The sequence below is a fragment of the Anopheles funestus genome, chromosome 2RL (assembly GCF_943734845.2).
Source record: "Anopheles funestus chromosome 2RL, idAnoFuneDA-416_04, whole genome shotgun sequence".
Taxonomy (NCBI): domain Eukaryota; kingdom Metazoa; phylum Arthropoda; class Insecta; order Diptera; family Culicidae; genus Anopheles; species Anopheles funestus.
The window spans coordinates 34,776,293-34,793,591 of NC_064598.1; the positions used below are offsets into that span (position 1 = coordinate 34,776,293).

Below are 17,299 nucleotides of genomic sequence, written 5' to 3' on the forward strand. Positions count from 1 at the left end.
GGGGAGGTTTGTACCGCAAGTGTCGTGGCCCGTGGTTTCAATGTTCTATTATAACATCCCCACTGCGATCGATCCGTTACGATCAGTACGCGTTCAACCGTTGCCCGCTGCACAGCACACAAGCGGCACATACACCGGACAATATAGTGGACGATAGTTTTTTAAGCAACTTGTGCACATTTTATCGACAGATTATTACATCCATACGCCCGTGCGGTGCATGTGTTTTTTGTTTTTGGTACGACTGTCTTATCACGGACGGGTGTAACACAGTGCCGTACATGTGATTTGAAACATCGCTGATGTTTATCGATTTTTTCCGTGCTAGATAGATGCATCCGACACAACCGGGCACGTACGGTGTGTTGTTCTCACAGCAAAAAAAAAAACTGAAAACAGTCGAACATCACGATCATCACTCGGTGCAAGTGATCCGCAAGCAAAAATGAACAAGCCAGCAACGTTAGCACCAAAGCAATTTTAACCGTCTAGTCACAACGCAACGATCGATTCTAAGGTGCTCATAATAATTAGTGATCAGCAGTAGTAGAACTTATACAGGGACGTACCAGGGTTGCTTCCATATTGTGCTGTGCGTTAAATAGTTTTATTGGTGAGTTGAGAGACGACTAATAAAAAAAAGCAAGGTGACGGTGAAATGATCGGTTCATAATCGTCTGACTATTTGGTGAATACTTTGCGCGGTCCATCATTAAGCGTGGATACACACGACAATCGCATTAAGTTATTAAAGCTACAGACAAAACAGGAAAACGGTGCTTTTCGGTGCTGATAGTTCCATCCATACAGCACGGTGTGCGGATAAGGCAGCAAAGAGAAAGCAGCACAATCGTTCCCTTACGGTGTGACAGTCACATTTCGTCTCTGCCGCTAGACGAGACACAGTGAAGAAAGAATGAAGTCAACAGGAAGGTATGATCGTTTAAAGATAACATTTCAAAATATTTCAAATCGTTAATAAAAAGGTGACTAGTGAAGGGTAACAACTTGTAGATACAGTTACAAACTATCAGCTTATATCAATCCTGAATATCTGCTGCTATCGCATCATAGCACCTAACAGTTCTACTTAGAGCGACTGCATGATCTTGTCGATCTGTCATTGACATTCATCTTCAAGGGGGCGAAGCAAACAAGCGCGATGCAAACAAACACAAACAGTGAGCTTTAACAGCACAAAAAGCGCAACTGGTCTTCCGTTTAGCCCAATGTGACGAACTGTTACTGCTGTTTACACAACATTATACTTTAATAAATTCTTTCTCGTATGTGGCAGAGTATATAAACATAGGCCATAATAGAGGGTATTTTCAATTGGATGTACACGGTTGAGTGGTTGTGATTTATTACGGCAAAATATAATTACGACAAATCACTGTAGATTTGGTATAAAATTAAATGGTGCTTTACAACCACTTTCCCCAAAAATTGAATGGAGTAATTAAAATGGTCGTCTGTTTCGTTCCATATGGGACACATGCACACGCAATGCTAGAACAAAGCAATCAACCTATTGCAAGATTGTCTTTATTTACAAACAGTCAGGTTTATCCTGACCAGCTAAACCATTGTCGAAACCTTCAGCGATCAGCTTTATCATTCGGACGTACAGCTTCAGTAAACATCAGCATCACGTACGAGCGATATACCTATAAACACAGGCCCTGGCCAGGTAAACCTGCGGCAACCACAATGTGTCCAATTTTGTTCTTCCAACCCTAGCGTACGCAAAGAAGGAATGCTTTGCCTTTTTGTCGGTCAGGGTTACTTTATCACTTACCCAATGCCCAACAGCTTTGACCACGGACCAGGGCCCAACTACGAGATGCCTTTTTGATACACCTTTCGCTTTCCGCACCGTATTTCCGATTGATATCGGCTGCACCGGAAACAGCTCAAACGCGGGAAATAAAAACAAACAGTCGCATCATTAGAATTTTTATTCTAGCCACTATGTGTATATATAGGAATCAAGGCCAATACGGCCGGAGCAGGGAGGGAAAACCGTTCTATGGGTATCGCGACCCTTTTTGCTGGTGCGTATTACGGCAGACGTTACAACCGTGTTATAATACCATTAGTATGCGCCACTTGTCCAGTGGATTTAATTGGTGGTAATTTTATTCCTCCGTTGTGCTGATAAAAATAAAATGAATGGGCAGATTCACAGTGGCACAATCTTGCGATCACAGAAATCACTGCAATAGACTTGTACGGAAAAAATGAAACATTGTTTCCATTTTAAGCGCAAAACAAAAGCTACCGAAATGTGTATTTACAAGTGTCCTTCGAATTAAAAAGGACCTAAAAAAGAACAATCAAAAAGGAATTGGTAGAAAGTGAAAGCTTTAAAATTGTATTTCATCTTTGAAAGGTTCGTCGCTTATTGCGAGTCTTTCGTTTTACTGTCGTTCCCTACAGTGAACTGCTCTAGCCGTGCGATAGGTATTAAAGTGTTGCTTGAAAGCTTCTAATGGATGTTTTGATAAATTGATGTAATGATTAATCGATAGAATCAATTCCATAAGCAACGTGATACATTCTATCGAGCGTCGTTTTATTCTGACGTTAGTACACGAATGGCAGCATTAGGCAGATCTCATCTCTATGCATCCCTCATGCAAATGGGGATCACCGTTTGTTTTCTGCTAAATGTAACCTTTGCTGTTGTTTTGTAATGGAGGTAATGGATGTTACAGAAAGTCCTAGACAAACCGACAAGGCGACGATGATGCATTGAGCTGTTGGAATCAAATAAATGTATAATTATTACGTGACGATCGATTGTTGTTAATGCGACGTCATGGAGCGGCGCTTTCAGTGGATTGAAGCGAGAGGAAAAAAATATGTACACAGAACCGTACAAAAACGATAGGGACAAACAGGGCAAAAAACAAACGGTATGTGCATTTGCTATCACAAAAGGGAGTACTGATTCTGTACAAAAGAATAAACAACACACCCGGTAGTTGGCGAGTACGCTTACCGTCACGTTCTGTGCCTGCAGTTGATATCAGCCAGCTACGTTTACCCACTTCATAATGCATAAAAATGCACATCATTCCGACAGTTTTGCTCGCATTGTCGTGTTGTGATAGATTCGCGGTTTCGCTAGGCATACACATTCGTGCAGTGTTCATTACTTAACTGGCTTTTTCCTGTTTTTCTTTCCTGTAAATAAAACCTGTCCTACTCTCTTTTCGTTTGCAGATTCACAATAGCGAGCCTGTGCGTGACTACAATCTGGCTGCTGTCCGTTGTTGATCCATCACACGGCGATGAGTGTGTCAGCATGAAGCGTGATCGACACCGAACGCTCATGGAGGAGTACCGTCACTCACCGAACTGGGACGGTTATCTTACGGAGGATACGCTGAACCTGCGCAACAACGAAACAGAGGTGGATCTCTCGAGGCAAGGCTTCAAAGAGGTCCACTGGCATCTGAGCAGCTTCGTCGGGGAAGGGTACGAGATATTTGAGCTAAATCTAGCATTCAACAACTTCGAGGAGCTGAACGAGCTGACGTTTCTCAAGTTCTACTCGCTGGAAACGCTCAACCTTTCCAACAACCGGTTACAGATGGTCAGCAACCTTACGTTCGGTTCGCTGATACGACTGGTCGAGCTGGATCTGTCCTTTAACCTGATCCACACCCTCGAACGGCAAGCGTTCGATCGATTGTACGCACTGGAGTCATTGAGCTTGCGGGAGAACTGCTTAATTACCCTAGCACCTAACCAGTTCCACTTCAACGATCATCTGTCATCGGTGCTGCTGGATCACAATCAGCTGGCATTCCTACCACCGGTACTGTTCGATCCCATCACGATGGTTGACGAAGTTTACGAGCTCGATCTGTCGGACAACAATTTTCGCCGCATGCCGTACATTGAGACGAAGGAGATCGCGCTGCTAAAGATCGACAACAATCACATCGAGACGCTCACGGTTAACAAATCGTTCAATGTGCGTGCACTGCAGATTCAGCACAACAATATATATGACGCAGATTTGTTCAAGTTTAGCCGGGCGGAACATATCGATCTGTCGCACAACAATCTGGACAATATAGTCGGTCTGCACGAGATGAACCAGCTCGAGTATCTCGACCTCTCGTCGAACAATGTGTCCAAGTTCGATTACAACCTCAAGTACTCGATCCGGAACATACCGAGCCTGGTGACACTGCGGCTGCAGAACTGTAGTCTGAGCGAGCACAACATCCAGGGCCTGCTGGCGTCGGACTCGATCCTTAATCTTGATCTGTCGCAAAACAATTTTGTGCGATTGAATGTTAGCGATCTGTCGCGGATGCGCTCGCTGCAGTATCTTAGCCTGAACTTTAACTATCTCCGTGAGCTGATCAATTACGAACGGTTGGGTCAAGAGTTCCCATACCTAGAGCTGGTCTCACTCTCCTTTAATCGCTGGAACTGCACGTACTACGATCAGCTGAATGCGTACCTTAACCGCACACACATCCGTTCGACGAGTGATTCGCGTGATTGCTACATCAACGGTACGCACGTGACCGATTCCTACGTTACGGATACGTTCGAGCCACAATACACGATGAACCACATCAAGCGGGACATGACCGTACTGCGTAATCTTGGCCGCAATACGATCTACTTTATGTACGCACTATTCTCGACGATCCGGGGACAGGGCAATCAGACCGTTCTGCACCAGCAGCAGCAGGATGAGGAGCTGCGTAGCCTAGAGCGGGACGTGGACCGATTGCTTGGCATGCTAGCGTTTCTGGTAGCGATCTTTGCTAGCGTACTGTGCGTTGCCGTAGCTTATGGTGGCTGGCGGTTGTTCCGAAAGTGGCAACATGACCGTGCGGTGAAAGTGGTGACGTACAATAAGCGTGCGAACGAGTTCAGCAATGGAGTGACGGTCGGCGATGTAATACGGGACAACTCAGCAGCTTAAGGGATATTCCGAAATCGCGATCTACATGAGTTGCGATTGTTTATCGTTCCGTTTCTGCAGGGTCTTTGTACGTAACTAAAAACATCTATATACATAAACACACACAAACACACACTTAATACGAATTGTGATCAAGAACATGAGATCCACTAAGGGAGAACATGAGATCGGTGCGGGATATCTTCATTTAAGATCGTCCACCGATGTATTTTTTGAAACATCTTTCCCTAAGATGATCGCGAGATCTTCCGTGGTTAATATCTATACCAACTGTATTAGGCGACAAAAAGCCAAACACCCACAAAAACATACTATTTCTCATCTCTTACGCTGTGTGGTGCGATGAGATCAACATAAAAAACTTCCCTTTTGTGGATTCAACGAGTTCTAGTTACCAAATAAAAAGATATTGCTAACAGCTCCAATAAACTTAAGAATATAATTTGAACCACTTTTTCGAACTTCATTCTTGCCTTACGGCGGTTCCGAAACCCGAACGATTAATAAAACCGGATCCGTATGTGAGGTTGATCGTTATGTTCAAAAATAAGACAAACGACGAAAAAATTACAAATTAAATTAAATGTTAGGAGTTTTTGTTTTGCTTGTTTAATAGGAACAGGTAGCGTGAGGTTTACTTTAAAGTATGTTCTACCATTATGACACAACCACATGCTCGCTCGTAAGCAGCGTTACTGTACTCAAAAGTGTAAGTAGAGGTTTAGCGCATCATGAACTCATCACATGCGCCATTTGCTGAGGACATGCGCCATTTCCAAAAGCTGCATACAAACACGAAGTGCATCCCATAAATTGCCCGCACCTAACAACAACAAGCAATCCCGCACCCGAGGATTTGGTATGTGAGAATTCAAACGCACCAGAAATTCTCAGGCTCTCGCAGTGATTTCAAACGACGGAGGCGATACTATCGGTATCTCGTGGCTGCTATTAATTGCCCAACTGCACTTGCACTGCTTTGAATTATTAGAGTTTCTTCTGATTTGTCGTTGTTGTGTTCGTTAGATGCATTCGAATACTGTGTAGTTTCACGAATAATTCTAGCACGCTGCTCGGCTCGGTTCGCTTAGGTAATCGATGATCCCAGCCCCTAGGCGATGCTGCATACGGTATTGGTATTGCGGAATCTGGACGATGCTAAAAATTGTTTTCCGTTTTCCATGATCGTTTACTGCACACATGTAAAACACATGTAACAGGTGCACAGATTCTTTTCTGAGGTTTTTACCTTTGATTTCTTTTTGCCACTGTCGGGTACACTTGTTTTTGGCAACTTAAACTCCTCACCTTGAGCACTCTCGAAGGGATACTGGTTTCGAGGGCGGTCTCACACCCTTCGCTTACAACGGAAGCCAATCAAAACAAAAAAGGCAGGTGCTGGAATTCCCCAAAAAAACCCAAGGTAGTTCATTAATGAAAAATGTTATCCTGCTCGTTTTAAAAGGGGCTGTCCAAGCAATATATGTTCCCTTACCCGGAGAGTTCACGTACGACGCGAAGAAATGACGGCGACACTATAGTGGACAGGCCAATTGTGCGGGTAATTCCCCGTACGAGCCGCTTGATCCAAGATAGTTTGGCGGCTTGGCAAGAGTGAAATGCACACAAGAGTGAAAGAAAGAGATCTACCTTGAAGGTAGGGGGCGACACGTACAGATCGTGAAAAGTGCCAGAGAGGAAACCACACAAACGATCGTCCCGCATCCCGAGATGTAATGTGCGTGACAAAAACGCACCCACACACACACACACATACGACGGGATTGATGAAAAGTTCGACCTCGGCTAACCGGTAGTAGCTGCGATGGTATTAGTAACCGAACAATAAAACCGGTGGCGCTCGATGGCACTTGAAAACCCATCCCACACCATTAACCGTGTGCCCTGTACCGCCACTAGCTAGCCGATCATCACCACCAGCGGCACGAGGCCGTCATACCGTCCAATCAGTGTGTATCAACATCTGCAACCGAACGGATCGTCGAATCGTGACGCGCATCTGACTGTGTGCTGTAGTGTTATCAAACGCGGGTGTGTGTACGCGGAGCGTTAGAAGATCTGCTAGTTCCCTGATCTTTCGCTCTCTCTCTCTCTCTCTCGCACACGCATACACGCATTTGTTGGTGTCAGCTTTCAGCATTATCTCCTCGCCACGCAGGAGAGCAGCTTTCGGTAGTCGTGGTTTGGTGAGAGAATCGTCAAACACATCGCAGCATCCGATAAGGAGACGTGCTGGGAAGTACTAAACCAGGGTAGTGCCAAAAACCGGAGCTTGTCGTTTAGCATTTAGCGTACGATCGGACTTTCCTCCTCCCCCCCCCCCCCCGCCCATCCCCTACTTCGGTATATACGCATCAAAATATTACTAGAACGATCGCATTCTATCGCAGCATGGTGTAAAACCTGTTAGGCTGCCAAAGTGATGCTCCTACCCAGCGGTGGCTTCTGGTTCCGTGTGCGATAAAGTGTGCGATCAGACATCGCGCACAGTTGGGTGATAGTGGACGATTGTTTCAAAATCGAAATCGTGCGATCGACCCTTGCAGTGTGCTGTACAGTGAATGGCAGAAATTATAAGTATCCAAGTGTAAGATTGAAGAAAAAAAAAAACAAATCAAATCATACGTGTATTGTGATCATCGCCACCCAAACATCACAGTGCTCTCCCTTCGTAAAGTATACAGTTCCGTTTCCCCGGGGAGACCCTACGAGCACGGTAAACATACCATGTTGACGGTACGAATAAACGCCAACCGATCGGCGCGATCACCCCCGTTCAGTTTGCTGCTCCGAACGTGCGTGTGTTTGCTGGTACTGATCGGTCCGCTAGCACACAGCCCGGTAGAGGGCCAGTATCTGCAGTCACCGTGTCCGGACGTGTTTTCGTACCGGCTCGATCCGGGCACCAACCAGGTGTTTGGCTACGTCGAGCTGGATGGTCTACGAATCGGTCAGTTGGTCAAGCTGAACGTTGATCTTTCAATTGGCGTCGCCGTACCGCAGGTAAGCTTATACGCGACCAAACGAAACACAAAACCAGAAACCTTTACACCACCCCAAACCCCCCGTAACCTGCCACAGGGTGGGGTTGGCAAAATTTTAAGCGAAGACTGACCATCGGAAACAGCATTCAGGGTCGTTTTTGAAGTGAAATTTTTGTATAGTGATAGTTAATTCATTTATTCAACGGGCAAACGTTATCAGTTGCACTGTTTTGGAAGAGTAAAAGCAAGTTGCGCCATTTGACATTTTTTGTGTTTTTTTTTTTTTTGCTCGGTTAGAACGGCCTGGCTGTATCAAAAAGTATTTTTACCACCTAGCAGGATAGTCAGTCCATGCTACGGGGGAGACGGTCCAGATGCGATTTGATGCCCAGTCCTGTCGTGTGGGGCTGGCGCCGTTTATCACATACACTACCGGGCCACCCAGAATCTTTTGACCTTTTATGTCCAACTCTTTTAAACGATGGATCTGGAATAGTCGAATGATCTGCAGTATGAGTATTTCTAAGTTTTTATCAAAATGACATATACATTATCACACTTTAGTTAACACCAAATTCGCTAATAGCAAATAGATAAAGTTCTGCTATAAAAAAAAGTTAAAAAAACCATGGAACTTTACTCATTTCATATTCAAACTATTTTTCGCTCAATGTAAACCGGTTCCACAATCGAGATAAAATTAAAATTTTAAATTTTTCGAATCTCCACTTTAAGCGGTTGCTATCAATCCAATCTTCTGTTTTATTCCCTTCTCCTGCAGCCCAACCGGTCAACCAGGGAAAATTAAATATAGATTTTCGCACACACGACTTTTAACATTTGAAGAATCCACCAAATAGTGATCTCAACACAGATTGTGAGCAGATCGAATTTCAACATTTCTGTGGCCAGAAAAGTCCAGAAAAGATTAGTCACCGGCATAGTTGAATCCCCTGGACAATATATTTTCCAAGCTTTTCAGAAATTTACCTCAGAAGGGAAAGCAATGTAAAAACTTCACGATGAGTACGCAAGCTTGCTGTAATGGTGGCAACCAGCTATTAAAATTCCATCGCTTGTCAGCCACAATCTGGCCCGCTGTTGTATACTCTATCAATCATGAGCTAAATGAACGGAACGCGTTTGTAGATAAGACGGTATTCCCTCCAGGCCATACATTCGAACCAATCGTGGCTTTTGCAGGAACATTGTTTACTGCTACGAAAGACATCGCTTGTCTCAACGCCCGGTAAATCCGTGATCCATGGTTTTACACAGTTTTTGCTCTTGGTTTTATGACACCAGAAGAGAGGGAGAAACCAGTTTTGGAAGGTTTGGTTAGCAAAAGGTTGTCTTTTTTTTTTAATAGGACACGATATTCTTCACCGTTGTGTCTTCATCTGCGTACTAATGACTTTAATGTCAGGGGATTGATGTACCACATGTTTGATTTTTGACGCACCGTTAGCGCTTTAACGTTTTCGATCTGCAAAAAAGAAAAGGAACTGAATCCGATTAATAACTTTGCAGCTCAATAGACACAGTTTCATAAAATATCATTCTTTCGTTCATTTACAGAACAACGTCGGATCGATCACGTTAGTGAAATCGAGAGAACAAACGTTCCGCGACATTTACAACAACGAACCGGCGCAGTATCGCGTTAATTTCCCGTTCAACAATGTCATCCCGAGTGTGCTGGCAATTAGCGTGAACGGTCAAACCATCTGTACCGGTCAGAAAGCGTCCGGCCGGGTAGTGACCACCATCAACTTGGAGCATTCACTCTTCACGCAGATGCAACCGCTGGCCAACGGGAATGGTGGTAACAACGTCAACCAGATACCGTACCAGCCGCCACAAAATGTGGCACCACAAGCACCCATATATCGACCGGTGCAGCGACCACAGGTGATACCAGCGCCACAAAGCCCAACAGTGGACTCCGTGGAGGAGGAGGAGGAGGAAATGTAAGTGAAAGTAGTTTATGTTGTTTGTTTTACTAATTTTTGGACGGTAGAGACAAAACAAATCCTCGTGTGTCCTTGCGACTAGACGTTACGGACATTCAAGGTATCGCTTAATAATCCAAGTTCATGTTTTTTTAATCAACATTTTACACGTCCCTTTCTTTTTAGTGGCTGTGGGCAACCGGCGCAAGTGTTTAACCGGCTCTCGATCAACGGTATCCGTTCGCCCAAGGGACAGTTCCCGTGGGCGGCACCCATCTTCGATACCGGCGTCCCATCGAAACCAAGGTACATCTGCGGCAGTACAATTATTACAGAACGGCACGTGTTGACCGCTGCTCACTGCCTGTACAATCCGGCGGGTGAAGAGCGAACGCCGTCCGATATAACGATCATACCGGGCATGTACAACATCGACGACTTCTTCGATGGCGATCTGCAGGAGCGCATCGTCACGCGCATCGTTATCCACGAAGATTACTATTTTGAGGATTCCGGACTATCAGATTCCGACATTGCCCTGATGAAGGTCGACCAACCGATTGTCTATAACAATCTCGTACGGCCAATCTGTCTGTGGCAGGGAAGTGACAACCTGGAGCAGATTGTCGGCACCAAGGGTTTCGTGTCGGGGTGGGGTGTTACCGAGGATGGAAATGCGAAGTATCCTAGCTATGTTTTGGCTACCGTTGTCGATCGACGAACATGCTCTCGTAACCTGGACAAGTTTATTGCCGGCACGTCACGTTTGTTCTGTGGGGACGGACACGGATCGGTACCGTGCACCGGCGATTCTGGCAGTGGGCTCGTTATCAAACGTGGTACAAAATACTACATACGCGGTATCGTATCTGTCGGACAGCGTGACCCTAATACACTAACATGCGCACGTGACAAATATGTAGTCTACACGGATGTTGCACCATTCCGTTACTGGTTGTCGAAAAGCATAAGGCTCTAGAGGATTAAACACCTTGTCCTGTAGCCTGCACCTTGCCTCAAGCTAGCAAGTAATTCTGTGAATGACACACGTACACACACACACACACACACATAGACGGCCAAATATTGCGTACAACTGAATACTGAAAAATACGCTCCTTAGAGCTATTACTTTATTGCTAGATCTTGGTAAAGGTAAAACAAAAACCAAGAAGACTCATGCCCACCCGGGATCGGTGTGCTGCTCGAAGGGATACCCGGCCAGTGGACAACCGATAAATAGTGTAATGATAAGAACGCGAAAGATGTGCGTTTTTTGTTCGGAGGTAATCCAAGTCAACAAAACTAAGAAAATAAAGGATACATTGCGTAGATGTGTAGATTGTATTTATTTAGCGATCTAAGTGCAAACTGATTAATGTGTCTAATGTGGTTCTGGAACCGATATTGGAACCGTAACAAAACAGAGAAATAGGTGGATAAAATAAATTGAGAATCATCTACCGTAACTGGACGGTCGCGGTAAATATGGGTGTGGACAATCGGGGTAAACGTAAGGACAGCCGCATACACGTAAGTCAAGCTCAGTTTACTCAGATCTTCTTCTTCTTCTTTTCTGGCCTGCTCATGGTCGAGCACTTCGCGTAGACATGGCCTGATCGCCAATCCGTTTCCAGAAGACTCGGTCCAGTGCTGCAGTCCTCCATCCACGGCTGCATCCGATCTCCGACAGGTTTGACTCCACCTGATCCAGCCAACGAGCTCGCTGTGCATCCTCAGCACGTGCCCCAGCCATCGTATCCTTCCGGCTTTGACCACCGTCAGGATATCTGCACCGCCAAACAGCTCAGCTAGCTCGTGGTTCATTCTCCTTCTCCACACGCCCTGCTCGCACACACCGCCAAAGATAGTCCTTAGCACCCGCCGTTCGAAAATAGCGAGTGCATTGGCATCCTCCGTTAGCAGGGTCCAGGACTCGTACCCGTAGAGGACTATCGGACGTATCAGTGTGCGATATATCGTGCATTTCGTGTGTTGCTGGAGCCTTCTGGATCGCAGGAGTTTGTGGAGCCCGTAGTAGGCACGATTTCCCTGAACAATGCACCTTCGGATTTCGCTGCTCATGTTGTTGTCCGAAGTTACGATCGTACCAAGGTAGCAGAACTCCTCTACCACCTCAAGATCGTCGCCGTCAACTGATACTCTGCTCCCGAGTCGGGCTCTATCACGGTCAGAGCCTCCGGCAAGCAGGTACTTTGTCTTCGTCGCATTGATCCTCAATCCAATTCTGTCGGCCTCGCGTTTCAGTCGGGTGTACGCGTCGCACACCGCCGCAGATGTCCGTCCAATGATGTCGATGTCATCCGCGAAGCCGAGAAATTGGAGAGAACGGGTGAAAATCGTGCCCCGGATGTCGAAGCCCGCGCTTCGCATAACACCTTCCAGAGCGATGTTAAACAGCAAGCAGGAGAGTCCGTCCCCTTGCCTCAAACTCCGGTGAGATTCGAACGATTCCGACAGCATGTTCGATACTCTCACCTTGCACTGCACCCCATCCATCGTGGCCTTCAACAGCCGTACCAGCTTCCCAGGGAATCCGTACTGCTGCATGGTGTTCTATAGTTCGGTCCGATCTATGGTATCGTAGGCCGCATTAAAGTCAATGAACAGGTGGTGCGTGGGGATCTGATGCTCTCGGCACTTCTGGAGTATCTGCCGTAGAGTAAAGATTTGGTCGGGGGTCGATTTGCCTCCAACAAATCCAGCTTGGTAGCTTCCGACGAAATCTGTGGCAAGGGGCGCAAGTCTGCAGAAGAGTATTCGGGACAGGATCTTGTAGGCAGCATTCAGGACTGTGATGGCTCGGAAGTTAGCACAGTCCAGTCTGTCGCCCTTTTTGTACACTGGGTGTATGACACCCAGCTTCCACTCGTCCGGTAGTTCTTCCTGGTCCCAAATCCTTACGATCAGCCGATGCATAAGCGCGGCAAGCCTCTCCGGGCCCATCTTGAACAACTCTGCCACCAGCCCATCGCTGCCAGCTGACTTGTTACGTTTCAGCTGTTTGATGGCACTGATGACTTCGTCCAAGGATGGCGGGGGCACTTCGTCATCCTGCTGGCTGTCGCAATACTGCTCCCCTCTGCTTCCTGCAGAGGTCTCTCCTGCATCTGCTCCGTTCTGGAGCCTGTCGAAGTAGCACTTCCACCTGTTGATCACCTCTCGCTCGTCCGACAGGATATCTCCCTCCTCGTTGCGGCACATAGCGGTTATGGGAGTAAAACCCATTTTACTCAGATATTGCTTCTTATTTTTCTTATGATACTAAAACCTCAAAGGAAATCTTGCCATTCCTGGCTTTCCTTGACTTGATTAACCCGTAAGCAGGATAATCAATCCAGCGTACGGTTCGGTTGAAATTTGATAGCCTGGTCCTGTAATTGTGACCCGCATGACCTAATAGATCATTACACGAAGAAGAGCAGCAGAAAGTTAATCAAATAAAATAATTTGGCTACAAATCGTTATGCTATTAGTTGCACAACGTAAATTTTGAGCCAGAGTTGGAAGTTAAGCAAGTACTCTCTTTAGCCCAGTTCTACGTTTCTTTGTCTGTTTTTGTCTGTTTAGCCTTAGAGAGCGGTTCTTTATATCACCCTCTCTCTACCTTTCCATTTTACTTTTCTCTTCTTGTTGTTGTGGGTAGTACATTTCCTTAACGCTTTTTACTTTTACGCTTTCTTGAGCTTTTTCATACTATTTTACTCTATGTCTTTATTTTTCTTCATTTCTTACTTCGGTTATTTATTTTTGTGTTTTTTTTTCTTTCACATCGTCGTTCCTTCCTTCCTATCTCTCTCTCTCTCTCTCTCTTTCTCTTTCTCTCTCTCTCTCTTTGTCTCTGTCTCTTTGTCTCTCTCTTATTCTTTTTTTTACTTTCGTTTTCTGTTCTTTCTTTCTACTCTCATCTATCTTTTCACTCTCACTTAATCTTTTTGTAGTTCTCGATTGTACGGAATCAACATCAACATCAAAAGTCTTCGCGTCCTATAATCTTGCGTTTTTATTGAACCAACTTTATAAGCAAAAAATCTTCATATGGTCGAATCCCAGCACGCAGCAGTAGTGGTTTGCCAAACAGGTGTTTCGTCTAAACCGTCGAATCCTTGACTACCCACCTGAAGCCCGAAATGAAGGCAAAAAAAACGTTCTAACGTCCAAATCGAGTGATGTAGCACCCGCGGTTGTGGGAAACAGGAAGTTCAAAGCGATCAGAAACAAAGCGTGAACACGTATGTCACTGCATGGTTCTTCCCATTCACCGCCGTGACTCATGGATAGGAGCTCGGCTAAGACAAAACTTGTTCTCTGATGCTTCTCAGTTGGAAACAGGTTGATCGGACATACTAATTATGCAAGCCACACACACAACCACACAGCTGCTGACGATAGGATTAAGGCAGGAAGCTCCATATAAGTACATTATCACAGAACGCGGTGCCGTTTTTACTGTGATTACGAAAAAAAAGCTTTATTCAAACCGAATTAAGTGGTAGGCCGCGAATGGCCTTGGTCATAAGTTGTGTATTTTCCCCTGGCACGGTGATGTACTATGATCTATCTAACGTCGTTCGGCGACTTCCGCTGCAGTGGCTTCCCATTCGCCGCGAAGGTGGTTACGTTAGTTTGCCACTCACGAACGAGGGTAGCTGCAGTTCATCGTCTTGCAGGGACGTTGCACCACCCGGTGTGATGACCTGCTTGCGATAGGTGATCTCCTCCCGGATATACTTCACCGATGTACTGTTGTCCAGCGGATTGTTCGTTTCCTCCTTACGCTCGATCGTGCGCTGATACTCGTGCTGAACTCCCGGCGTTTCTCCGGTGAGCTTCTGGGTGGAATCGGGTCCTTCCTTTAGCTTCGGAACCGAAACTGGCGGTGCGATTACTGCAGTCGTAGGCACCGGGGGCTTCAGCTGAAGGTTGAGATTCGTTGGTATCAGCTTGGTTTGGTCACAGTTATCCTTGCACGAGTCGGATCGCAGAAAGTGCCGAAGCGTGACGGCACTGACGAAGGAACCGCGTTCTGCCGGTCCATTGCAAAGTTCCCGCTCGTTAAAGATAATCTTCGTTATTTTTGGAAGTGGCTCCTGAAGCGGGAAGTTCACACGATAGGTCACGCCGCGACCTTTACCGAACTGTTCCAATATCTGGGCACTGTCTTCGATGGCTTCAATCGAGCCGACGTACTTCTGTGATTTCATGCGAGAAAACAGATCGGTAAGATGAGCGAAGTGCGGCCAATAAAACATCACCAGTCGCTACTTACCGAATGCAGCTCGCCTGCAATTGAGAGATGCAGCTCCAGCTTGCCGATCTTGTCCACCTGCTGCTCACGTGTATCCACGAAACCATAAATTTGTTGCTTTACACTGTCGGTGGCGTACCGGAAGATGGCGGGACAGGGAGACACTGCGTTGCCACTGTTTAACGATGCACCGAAAGAACCTTTGAACTGTGCCAGCAGCACTGCAGCCATTATCAGCACTAGAACGGTCACAACTCGTGCCATTATTGATTACAGCTGTGTGTACTCGCCGAGTTGATGTAAAATTTGTACGCTGTGACTTTATCGTCGAAGGAACCACACTAAACAAGCTTCCCTAGCTAGGAAATCAGGGTGTCCGTACGCACTACGTACACGGCGGCGAGTTGGAACGCGAATAATGAACCCGGCCGCACTAGCGCATGCTTAAATGTGAGGCGTTCGATCGCGGGTGTTCGTTCGTAGACGATCGAACCCGTTCGGCGACACCGCGCGTCTTCTGCCGATCGTGCATATCTCGCCGGTGGTAGACGGCAATGTAGGCAGCGGTTGCGTCTGCAGATGGAGCCGCAGCTTTGGGGGTGGTTATTCGCGGTGCCCCGTAGCATCTAAACCTGCCCACATTTCATCGCAGCATCGCGGACGGATTCTACTATACAACGCCTTTTTTTTTTGTTTGTTTGCGTTCGATTTGCATTGATAATGATCCTGAGGGGCTTATGGGGATGTTGGATCGATTTATTTCCCGGGTCATTTTGATGGGCCTTGATTTTGGTTTTTCGTTTTTCTGCGTACGTTCGAATGTGGTGCCAAACCACAAACGATAAGCGTAGTATTGTTTGATCGCGGTTTGCCCATTCTAAAACGCCCCGTTCCACGACACGAAACTGAACGATTGGTTTAAAACTGATCGCGCGTTCGTACGCAAGGTGTGTCCGATACGTTTCGTGCGAATTAGGCGCGTGTACACTATGGTACAATTCCAGACGTCCGGTGCGTTAGGAAACCGAAGATGATCAATACCCCCCCCACGATATCGTGACAGAATATCACCGTTTTTTATTGTGATCCATTTGATCCGATACTATACTTGTTGTATATGTTGGGAAGAAAAGAACTTTGATTTGTATGAATTTATTTTTCACTGCAGGGTTTGGTTTAGTAGAATTATAATCTTACTTTTTGTCTGAGGTGTCTGAGGTGAGGAGGTCGAGCACCTAAAGATATGTTGATATGCCGAAAATAATACCAAAAAGGTAACAAAAAATGTCTTAATATTTAAAATTAATTTGGCTTTCATGACTGCATGCGTTGTCCTGAACGTTTAAAACTTTACAAAAGTATTAAAATTTGATAGAGAATAAAACAAAAGTTGAAGTTGCCTTCCATCCGTACAAATATCCACAGACAAAAGAACTTGGTGCGTTATCTTTAACACGTTGTTTTGAGAAGAAAAAGAATCTCCCCTACATCCTCTAGGGGACGCAGAACGGAAAAAGAAATTCGATCGCTGGCGCCAACGTTAATGCAAAACGTTTTAGCATTATAGTTTTAAATGGCGTCGGAGATCAAATTGACTACATCATAAAACTGTGGATGGAATTGTGGTTTTTACGACTTATTAATGTTTTAACCCTTCACCACGAGGGGTGGTGTGGCCGAACGCTCCAGACAACAGTCTGCAGGTGTGACAACTTCACCTCGCTTCAGAGAGTTGATCCGTAGCATCCCGTTCCCGAGCACTGGTCGCGAGCAAAAGAATACCACCCATAGTGTGGGACTTTTTTTTGTTGTTGTTCCCCTTGTTTCGGGGCAACACATGTGTGAAGCGTGTTACGAGCGATTTATTCAACGATTCTCCATATATCATACTATCTGCCGGCTTAGCGTTCGCCGGTAGCTTCTGTTTTGTGGCGGAATCTGCTTGCGAAACCTTTTGTGGATTTTTGCGGGGGGCAGTCTTCGCTTTGGAAAGCAGGAAACGCGCAGAAAACTAGCATAAAAAATAAGGCGCAAGTAGCCGAGGAACGCAACACTGGAAGCCGCTTACGTTGCACATTAGCGGGTGTTTTTTGGTGTGTCCACCGGGAGGGGG

The 17,299-nt window shown here is 46.0% G+C and overlaps 3 protein-coding genes across 3 annotated transcripts; 2 read left to right on the forward strand and 1 right to left on the reverse strand.

Annotated features, from left to right (window-relative positions):
- Positions 1 to 79: 79 nt before the first annotated feature.
- On the forward strand, positions 80 to 5,408 carry LOC125761002 (toll-like receptor 3). The gene is made up of 2 exons (XM_049421722.1): positions 80 to 933; positions 3,232 to 5,408. Exons 1-2 carry the CDS (start codon positions 917 to 919, stop codon positions 4,958 to 4,960), a joined length of 1,746 nt encoding a protein of 581 aa, XP_049277679.1. The 5' UTR covers positions 80 to 916; the 3' UTR covers positions 4,961 to 5,408.
- A 1,410-nt stretch (positions 5,409 to 6,818) lies between these two features.
- Positions 6,819 to 11,249, forward strand: LOC125761006 (serine protease gd-like). The gene is made up of 3 exons (XM_049421729.1): positions 6,819 to 7,984; positions 9,544 to 9,935; positions 10,104 to 11,249. Exons 1-3 carry the CDS (start codon positions 7,709 to 7,711, stop codon positions 10,894 to 10,896), a joined length of 1,461 nt encoding a protein of 486 aa, XP_049277686.1. The 5' UTR covers positions 6,819 to 7,708; the 3' UTR covers positions 10,897 to 11,249.
- A 3,129-nt stretch (positions 11,250 to 14,378) lies between these two features.
- Positions 14,379 to 15,702, reverse strand: LOC125761013 (uncharacterized). Its single transcript, XM_049421744.1, has 2 exons — positions 15,208 to 15,702; positions 14,379 to 15,130 (listed from the first exon to the last, which is right to left on the reverse strand). Exons 1-2 carry the CDS (start codon positions 15,448 to 15,450, stop codon positions 14,555 to 14,557), a joined length of 819 nt encoding a protein of 272 aa, XP_049277701.1. The 5' UTR covers positions 15,451 to 15,702; the 3' UTR covers positions 14,379 to 14,554.
- Positions 15,703 to 17,299: the final 1,597 nt, after the last annotated feature.